The sequence below is a fragment of the Orcinus orca genome, chromosome 7, assembly GCF_937001465.1.
Source record: "Orcinus orca chromosome 7, mOrcOrc1.1, whole genome shotgun sequence".
Classification (NCBI taxonomy): domain Eukaryota; kingdom Metazoa; phylum Chordata; class Mammalia; order Artiodactyla; family Delphinidae; genus Orcinus; species Orcinus orca.
Window position 1 is genome coordinate 88,769,273 of NC_064565.1, and position 9,955 is coordinate 88,779,227.

A 9,955-nucleotide genomic window follows, 5' to 3' on the forward strand; every position below is an offset into this window, starting at 1 on the left:
TTAAATGGAGCTAGGAGAAATAAACTCTGATTTGCAAAGCGTGCCAAAGATGGTGCCTCACAGGTGGAATGCAAAGCCTTCATTAATGATGCCCAGACTAATTCTGTCTTTAGCACAAGGGCTCAGAGAGCCAGCAACTTAGCAGGTTTTTGTTGGGGGGGGGGGGGGGGGGCGCGTGTCAAAGAAATAAATTGGGTCGTAAAATATGCCTAGACAATTGGATAAAACTGGGACTTAGGGGGACTCCTGCACTCCAGGGAATTCTCCAAGTCTCCACTTATCCTCAAAATGAACAAGAAGCTTCAGTTTCAAATTGAGTGCATTTTCCATCCATGGATTGGCTTGTTTTGTTCAGTTTTACTTTGAGTATTTGAGGTTATCTTTTCGACGTAACAGCTAAACCCACGGCTTCCTTTCTCGTAAAACCAAAACAAAAAGGCTAGAAATTCAGGTGCCTTCTGCGTGTGCACATGTGTAGTACATACCTGGGATCAAAGCCTGCTATATAAAGTCCTTGATTCTGTGTGGGTTCAAACACATTTCAAAGCTTCAGGATCCTGAAAGTTTTCGCTCTGCTTCCTGAAGACCTGAACACCGCTCCCATAAAGCCATGGCTTGCTTTGGCTTCCAGAGTCATGGGGCTCGGCTGGACCTGGCTTCTGGGACCTGGCCCTGTACTGCCCTGTTTTCTCTTCTCTTCATCCCCGTTTTCTCTAAAGGTGAGTGAGGCTATTGGAGCATGGAGGTGGAGGAGGTGTTTCTCCCACCTGGGTTTCATTCCTTTTAGCAGTCAAGGGCAGTGATTTATAGCAAATCCAGAAGCTAAAGGTGAGACTCCAATCTCCTGGCGTGGGCAGCTCTGTATTCCAAGGCAGGCAGGGGACAGCTGACAGCAGCAAATCAGCAGAGACACAGCTCTTAGCAGTTTGCTGGGCATGGAGTGGGAGCTTAATGAATACGTGTGAGTTGGTCTGGGAGACATGAGCAATTTCAGACACTTCTATAAGATGAGAAGAAAATACTGCAAAGTTAAGTGATTTAAGAGAGCAAAGATACCCACCATCCTAAATCCATTTGGGCTTGGAATCAGGGTTAGCTCAAGATTTCCCTTTTTCTGACTTACTTCACTCTGGATGACAGACTCTAGGTCCATCCACCTCATTACAAATAGCTCAATTTTGTTTCTTTTTATGGCTGAGTAATATTCCATTGTATATGTGTGCCACATCTTAAGTCAGAAAGAGAAAGACAAATACTGTATGCTAACACATATATATGGAATTTAAGAAAAAAAATATGTCATGAAGACCCTAGGGGTAAGATGGGAATAAAGACACAGACCTACTAGAGAACGGACTTGAGGATATAGGGAGGGGGAAGGGTAAGCTGGGACAAAATGAGAGAGTGGCATGGACATATATACACTACCAAACAGATAGCTAGTGGGAAGCAGTCGCATAGCACAGGGAGATCAGCTCGGTGCTTTGTGACCACCTAGAGGGGTGGGATAGGGAGGGTGGGAGGGAGGGAGATGCAAGAGGGAAGAGATATGGGAACATATGTATATGTATAACTGATTCACTTTGTTATAAAGCAGAAACTAGCACACCATTGTAAAGCAATTATACTCCAATAAAGATGTAAAAAAAAAAATTTCCCTTTTTGAAGAACACTGATTTAGGCAAATTATGGGAAGTTTCTTTCCTACCCAATTCAAGGTTTTAAGGTCCTCTGATCCACTTTTATAAACGGGTTAGCCTGCTTGTTTAAACACTCAGCATTCTTTACTCAATGCAGGGTTTTAGGGTCCTCTTAATCAACTCTATAGTTAGCTAATTATTTAAAAAAATGAAAGCAATTTGAAGTAGTAAAACAAACAAACAAAAATAAATGAAAAAAAGAAAGGAAGAAAGAACAAAAGAATGAAAGAAAGAAAGAGCCATAGGTCTGTTTGGGATAAGATACTTGATTGCCTCCTGACTTATCTCTGGACTTTAGGTGCAGATTCCCCAGTTTTCAGATGAAATAAAGCTCTTTAGAGGTTGATACTTGGTCTGTTACAATGGTGTGAAATGGTGACTGTTTTACCAGAAGGTGAATTTCAACCTTCTCTCCCTCTAGAGCTTCTCGGTTGAAAAACCAAGTGGTTTATACAAAGTAGGTGCTCAAAAGATATTTGATTATTAATTTTTACTGTATAAGAAATATTCATACACATTTTCTTATTTTACATGTTTTGAACATGTACAGTTAAATACCAGAGAAATAACCAAATTTACTTTTAAGAAAATTTATCTCAACCTGTAACTGGGATCCTCCCATGGTGGATATTGGAAAATTGTGTAACCAGATTTAGTGGTGATAATTGGGAGCTTGCCTCGGCGGAGGGCAGGAAACTTGGTCTTCTTTAAGCTTAGAGTCAACACAACAAATGGGCAGGATATAATGATTAATGCACAAAAAACCTTTAATACAGGGCTGAATTTGATTAAGTACTGCGGTGGAGTTATAATAGTACAAAGGAGGCTCAGAGGGCATCTCTGATAGACAGAAATGAGGGCTGGGAAAGAAAACTACTGTCTAGCCAACCAGGGCTGCTGGATTAACCATGGCAATGGCTGCTGCCGTATTATTCTCTCTTCTAAGGGCACAGGTTGCCTACTACAGGTGCTTGGGGGAAAGGACTAATGTTTTCAGAATAAAGTGATTTATACACAGGAAGAGGTGTCCTGGAAGCTCAGATTGGAGTGGTAAGATAGGATCAGATTATGGAGACACAGTGAAAGTTATTTGTTTTTGTAATCAGTGGTATATAAGGCATGAAAGGGTTTGAACAGAATGAGTGACATGGTTCAATTCAAGTTTTGAGTGTCACTTGTGTGATTGATTGACTAGAGAGGGGCCCAGTTAGTTACAGGAAAGTAATTTGTCATGAAGCCACTATTTTTTAGACGATGTGAGCCCTTTTGTATGGAGAGCTGGCCTCCCTTCTCCTGTAGAAGCCAGAGGGAAAAGAACAAAGGAACACAAGGTGTTCGAGTGAAGGAGAGAGGGCGGTGGAAGAGGTGATGACAGTGGCAGGGGAAGCCCATAGAAGTGAACAGCAGGGTTGCCTCAGCCTACAGAGGAAATGACCCGGTGCCCTCGGCTCGGTGGCTTCCTTCATCAAGCAGCATCCCTCATTCTCTGGTGATAATGCAGGGAAGGGGGTGGCCGGCACCACGGGCCAAGACTCAGCTCCTCGTGGGCGATTGAGGTCCAGGGCCAGATCAATGCGGGTAGAGGTTATTAAGGTATACTTTGAGGGATAAAGCAAGACTCTATACCTCAGCCTCCAAACTTTCCCCTACTACTCTTATAGGTCCCACAGCTCTATCATAACCTTAGAATACCAGAGTGGGAAGGCACTCTGATGTCATCTGATCTAATCCCCTCTTTTGCATGTGAGGGAAAAATGAAGTCCACGGGGGAGGCATGGCTTTCCCCAAATCACCTATTTCACGGTAGAGCCAGCCCTTCTCTTTGTCACATCAGTGTTCTTCATGCCACAGACAACTGCCGTCAAGGCACTGTTTTCCAATAAGGAAGCACCTTCATGGAGAGTAACCGGAAGACAGTGGCGAGATGGAGGGGGTGCTGGGGTGGGTGGAGAAGGAAAGGGGTAGGGGAGGGTGATGGGTTTGTTGATGGGGGGAGAGAAAGGCTGACAGGTGAAACTGGAGGGGGTCATCAAAGATCAACTTTGCCCGGCCTGAGGGTTTTGCCTGGACCTGGTCATGGGCAAGCATGAGTTCACTGAGTTCCCTTTGGTTTTCCTGCTTTAGGGGTGCACGTGGCCCAGCCCGCAGTGGTCCTGGCCAGCAGTCGGGGTGTTGCCAGCTTCGTCTGTGAATATGGGTCGTCAGGCAAAGCCGCCGAGGTCCGGGTGACGGTGTTGCGGAAGGCAGGCAGCCAGCTGAACGAAGTCTGCGCCGCGACCTACATGGTGGAAGATGAGCTGACCTTCCTGGAGGATTCCACTTGCACTGGCACCTCCAGTGGGAACAAAGTGAACCTCACCATCCAAGGGCTGAGGGCCACGGACTCCGGGCTCTACATCTGCAAGGTGGAGCTCATGTACCCGCCGCCCTACTATGTGGGCATGGGCAATGGAACCCAAATTTACGTCATTGGTGAGCATCATTGACGACGCCTTTTGCATTGCTGTCTCTTCTCTGTGTGCAAACAGTTTTGCTCCTTGATTTCAGGTCGTTCATGTTTAGGATTGTGGGAATTCTCTTTAAGAGTTCTCTGGCATACTGCATGAGTCCTACTCAGTATGGGTGGCGAGGCAAACGGCATTCTGTTTATAAAATAAAAGGAGCTGGAGAAGGTGCGTTTCCTCCCGGCAGGTTGGGGCACTCACACTGGAGTGATACCCAGCATGAAATTTGGTCTTGGCCTTTGATCTGAAACTCTTGGCAAAGTAGCCCCAACAGTCAGACTTACCTGGGGTCCAGCGATTCCAATTAGGGGTGGACATCAAGGTCTGGAAGCTTGAACTTTTTCCTTCTCTCACCAGTTGGGGGAGTACCGCCCTAGAATTTAGAAAGCATCTCAGGGAAATTCTGCTTTCTTCTCTGTTGCAGATCCAGAACCATGCCCGGATTCTGATTTCCTCCTCTGGATCCTGGCAGCAGTTAGTTCAGGGTTGTTTTTCTACAGCTTCCTCATCACAGCTGTTTCTTTGAGCAAAATGGTGAGTGCCGTGCTGCTAACGCGCCATCCTTGGTCAGAATACCTTTAGTGATAACAACTGGCCAAATGATGCTGTTGAGTCGCGTTTTCTTGAGATGAAGCGATAAATGAAGAAGAGGAAGGACAGTGGTAAAGAACACACTAGAACCCTTGGCATTGGCCTTTGAGGTTTCAGGATGACTAATATTTTATATGAGTGTGTTTGACATTGAATATTTGTGTGATTTTGCATAGGGTTTCATTTTGAGTAGCTGAACAACACGGGACAGCTGTTTTGCTCTTTATCTTCATGACAATTGTACTTAAGTTAATAACCCTGAAACATTAGGTTGGGCAAAATGCTGCTGGAGAAGACCGCAGGGGTGGTTAATGTCCCTCTACTTGAGCCTTCCTTGACCAAGCTGTTGGCATCCACGTAACACATGCCCAGGGCGCCCTGTTACCCATTCTGCTCGACTGGCAAGCCTCATGCTCTTCTCCAGCCCAGTAAATGAGAACCCAGTTTTCATTTACTACAGTTGTTGTAGAAGAAGCAGAGGTATGGAATCCGGACTTCTGTCAAGATTTCTGACAGTCGCTTGCAACCTCCTTTGCCTGAGGCTGGCTTTGCCATTCACAAACCTCTCCCTCACCTTCCTCTCTCCCTCCCCTTCTCTTCCACTCCCTTACTCCCTCCCTCTCTCCCTCCCGCACCCCTACACTGTATTCCAAGATCCTCTACTCAGTCTGTTCTGTTGCTGTAGCTTCTTTCTACCTCATTTGCTACAAAGTGCCACACTAACTAGTAGACTAGACCTCAATTTACTGAAGTGATAAAAACTGGGAACTAATGTGGACCGAGAAAAAAAGTAATAAAGAGTATGTGAGGAGTAGAGATGAGACATACTGCTCCCAAAGAGAATAATTGAAGTTTATTATCTTATCCAGCTCATCCCCTCACAAACAAGACCCAGTCAATTATCATAGGCATTTTGGGTGTTCTTTCTAAAGCTTTCTTGAAGTTTCTTTCTGCTCTCTCCCAGTCAGGGAAAATGATTTCTATCTTAAGTCAATAGCACAGAGTTATTTACCCGAAATGAATTTTAATGGCTGAATCAAGAAAATCTCCTGGGGCTTATAATTCTGTATGTTGTGAACATCTATTTTTCAGTGGGGTAGGAACCCAATATTTGTTGAATCCTATTATAGTTAGAAGTGGCTTCTGTATTCCTCGATACTAATTACTGTTTCTTTTAATGTTTGGCAGCTAAAGAAGAGAAGCCCTCTTACTACAGGGGTCTATGTGAAAATGCCCCCAACAGAGCCAGAATGTGAAAAGCAATTTCAGCCTTATTTCATTCCCATCAATTGAGAGACCATTATGAAGAAAAAAGACTATTTTCCAATTTGTAAGAGCTGAGGCAATTCTAACTTTTTGCTATCCAGCTATTTTTGTTTGTTTGTATATTTTGGGGGATTCATCTCTCTTTAATATAAAGCAGGATGCAGAACCCAAATTAAGCGTACTACAATTTAAAACAAAGGAGCAGAAAAACAGAGCCGGGCTGGTTCTGTCACATCTGATCCAATTTTAGTAAAACCCTCACTTGGGAGCAATATTGGGATGCAGCATTACAATGTGGAGTCAAGACATGAGTTAGGGAATGGTACAGTCCCAAGAAAGCAAAGGAAGAATTAAGAGCGAGGATGGTATTGTATACATCTTGTATTTACCTGTGAGAAGTTTATAGCTGAAATGATGTTTTCAAGTAAAATTTTTATGCTGTTGTTATTTTTCTTAACAAATATATAATTACATAAAGACTTAAAAAATACTCACATGGCTATATTTTAGCCAGTGATTCCAAAGGTTGTATTGTAACAATATGTATTTTTTATTTGATAGTATTGTGCATGGGGGCCACATGTGCTTTTGTGTATTTGCTGGTAGTTTGAGTATAAACACTATATGGCAGTGTCTTCCCGCCATGGGTTCAGGGGAAGTTTTGTGGAGAGACTCAGGACACTAATACACCAGGTAGAGTACAAGGTCACTTGCCAACTGGCTTGGAAACTGGATAAGGTCATAGCTCATTCTTGCAGACATGTTGGGCTGAGTTGGTGTTGACATGGGCTTTGGGCTTTTATGCCAACTCCTTCCACTGGTTTGCAAGGAAGCCAAAGCTAGTGGTATCTGAGTTAACTTGATAGAGCACCATCATCGTCGAGAAAATGGCTCATTTCAGGAGTCTTGTGGGTATGAACCTCAAGGAAGCTCCAGTTCCATGGGGGCCCCAATTCCTTACACATGGTTAATGCCACAGACAGAAAAAAGCAGCAGATGGCAGAACAGGATGCGAGGGTCTCTGAAAACTAACACTGTTGGTGTTTTTTAACTTGATATTTTCCGTGAAAATGCAACAACATGTATAATATTTTTAATTAAATAAAAATCTGTGGTGGTCGTTTTCCAGAGTTGTTTTTGACATTCCTTATATGTGAGTATTGTTTGACTTTATTTTTGATTGATTCATTTAGCAGTTGGTTGAGTCTCCAATATTAGGAATACTGAGAACAAATCGAAAAAACCCAAAAGTGGGGCTTCCCTGGTGGCGCAGTGGTTGAGAGTCCGCCTGCCGATGCAGAGGACACGGGTTCGTGCCCCGGTCCGGGAGGATCTCACATGTCACGGAGCGGCTGGGCCCGTGAGCCATGGCCGCTGAGCCTGCGCGTCCGGAGAAAAGCCAAAAGGGCAAATAATGCTTCATGAATCAGCCCTTTACCTGCAAGCCATTCTTGGAAGGAATTCATCCTCTGTCCTTTTGATTGCTTCCCCAATGTTTGGGATATGAAGCGATCTACCACAGCTACAGCAGCCCTTGATAAATCACACAGCGTCCTCTTTAGCACAGGTTCTTTACCCCCTCTTTCTCACCCAGACCTTTCCCAGCTCTACTCGAGCACTGATTACAGTTGCCATGGCAACTCCAGTGTTGTCAACCGTGGTCCTTGCAGCCATTCTGCTCTGCTTCTGTGGTAAACGGAGCTTTCCCTTGCAGCTTCCAGAGGGACTCTTTCACAAATGTGAGGAACACATCCCCTCTGTGATTCTTGGTTAACCAGTACGTAGCCTCAGCCTGCTTGGTTTCCATTTAAGGTTTCTCATTCTTGACCTCCATATCCTGTTGTTGTTCTGTGCAACGATTCTCAGGGTGGCCAGGGATCACCTATAATTGAATCAACTGGGTCACTTCCTAAAAAGGCTGATTCAAGTGCTTAACCTCAGATGCACTGAATCAGAACCTTTGGGCGATGGGGCCAGGAGTTTGCTCTCCCAACAGCCTCCTCAGTGCTTCTTAGACCCCTCAGGTTTTGAGGATCACTGTTTAGGCAGCTCTCTCTCTTGCTCACTAAAACTCTCTCTTTTTTTGCAAGCAAGTGCTAACAAACAAATGAGAGAGCACATAGTGAGCATTCCAGAAAGATGTGTTAAATAAAAAGGAATAGGTCTTCCAAATATGGTAATGGCAGTTACCTAGAATAAATTCCTACTATGCAGAAGACTGTTTCTCTTGATTTCTTGGTCTTTGGTTGGAAGCCATGAAGAAACACACAGTTTATGAGGCCCAACGGATAGTCTGATACCATTTCTGCTCCTCCAAATGTCTTTAGAGAGATCATTCTTCTCCACAGTTGATGGAAGATCTAAATGACAGAGGACCTTAGGCAAGGGATCTCTCGGGCATCTTTCAGACACCATTAGACAATGGACTACTTTACATAAGCTTAATATCTCCTCTACTATTATCTGAAATTCTACCATTAGCTATTCATTGAGTTAAGCATTGCCTACTTCACTCAGTCTCAATTTTGAAGACATATTAATAAAATACTCTTTGGCTCCAAAGAGTTTCTCCTATGATAGAAGAAATAGGCAAGAAAGACTGTGACCTGAAAGGGTGGAAAGCAAATATGGGGTAGGGGTGTCTGGGGACCAAAGGAAAGCCTTTTCTAATCCCTAACTTGTTTATGAGGGTAGATCCATTATCTGCAATACTCAGAGAGATGCATAGCCCTCAAATCAGGGGACCAATGGCTTTATGGCCTTCCAGCCTTCATCACCACCACCATCTCTGGGATCAAGGTCTTGGGGAAGCCCCAAGACTCCAGTCATCATCAAATGAGGCTTGGTCCACCGTGGCTGAGAGGGGAGGGGTCTACTGTGCCCCTCCTCCTTGAACCACTAGTCTCAGGTAGGAATGTGGAGACAAGAGGAGCAAGAGAGAGCTACCAGGGGTTGCCTGGGTCAACCCCAACTCTTACCAGTTCCCAGCACATACCTCTGCTCATCTCCCTTATTCCAATATGGTACTCTCATTTCTGCCACTCCCTGTTTCCCTATTCATCACCCCCAAATATCTTTATCCCTCATTTTTGCACCCATAAACACTCATTTCAAATTCTGCCTCGTCCATCGGATGTGCTGACACTTCAAGCCTACATGGATTTTTCTCTTCTGTTTTGCAGCTATATTCAGTTTTGTCTCTAATAATTTCAGATGCCTATGTCTTTTCTCCCTAGCTTGGATGGAAACTTCTCCAAAATAGGCATCACCACAACTTTAGGCACACAATAGATGCTCAAACAAGTGTACTGGAGAGTTGGGGAGCTAGGACATCTGGGACAATGAGAGGGACATGTCTTCTATGCAGAACATGGCTGTTTTGAACTGGGAATGACCCCAATTTATAAGGAGCATGCTATGGTTGTATCTTCCCATTGGCTGTATTACTGGTTTCCATTTTCCCCATTTTTGAGTGAGAAGTTCTAATGCTTCAAGCCTAATCTCCTTCCTCTTTGACCAAGAGAATTATGTGTAGGTCAATCTGTTTCTCAGCTTAAACCTTTAAGACTGGAATGTGAGCTCCCTCTGGCTCCCTTGCCCCACACATTCTACTTTTATCTCAATCTAATCTTCCAATATTTTTGTGGGGGTGAGGGAGATGAATTCTCATTTTTATTCTCTGTATTTTGAACTGTGGGTTGCTGCTAAAACTGACTATATTTTTATACTGAGTCTGTACCTTCTTTTGTCTCCACAGTTGATACACACTTACTTTACTTGGGACCAAAACTTGCAAACTGTTGATGTCACTGTGCTGTTAATTGGAGCAAAGCCAGTTGGGAAGGTTAAGAATTTAGACACTTAAGTTATTGTTTTTGGAGTTCTCAAAGTGAA

At 44.0% G+C, this 9,955-nt stretch overlaps 1 protein-coding gene across 2 annotated transcripts; it reads left to right on the forward strand.

The window, feature by feature from the left end:
* Nucleotides 1-454: 454 nt before the first annotated feature.
* On the forward strand, nucleotides 455-6,144 carry CTLA4 (cytotoxic T-lymphocyte associated protein 4). 2 transcript variants are annotated; one of them, XM_004262824.2, is made up of 4 exons: nucleotides 455-719; nucleotides 3,825-4,172; nucleotides 4,629-4,738; nucleotides 5,984-6,144. In XM_004262824.2, exons 1-4 carry the CDS (start codon nucleotides 611-613, stop codon nucleotides 6,086-6,088), a joined length of 672 nt encoding a protein of 223 aa, XP_004262872.1. In that variant the 5' UTR covers nucleotides 455-610; the 3' UTR covers nucleotides 6,089-6,144. The 2 variants fall into 2 exon arrangements, with proteins under 2 accessions (XP_004262872.1, XP_004262873.1); XM_004262825.3 differs by lacking the exon at nucleotides 4,629-4,738 and having other exon boundaries at nucleotides 482-719; nucleotides 5,984-6,051.
* Nucleotides 6,145-9,955: the final 3,811 nt, after the last annotated feature.

Coding starts and splice junctions, on each gene's coding strand:
- CTLA4 (XM_004262824.2), top strand. CDS start 611: ATGGCTTGCTTTGGCTTCCAGAGTCATGGGGCTCGGCTGGACCTGGCT. Junction 720..3,824: donor CATCCCCGTTTTCTCTAAAG/GTGAGTGAGGCT, acceptor TTCCTGCTTTAG/GGGTGCACGTGGCCCAGCCC. Junction 4,173..4,628: donor AACCCAAATTTACGTCATTG/GTGAGCATCATT, acceptor TCTCTGTTGCAG/ATCCAGAACCATGCCCGGAT.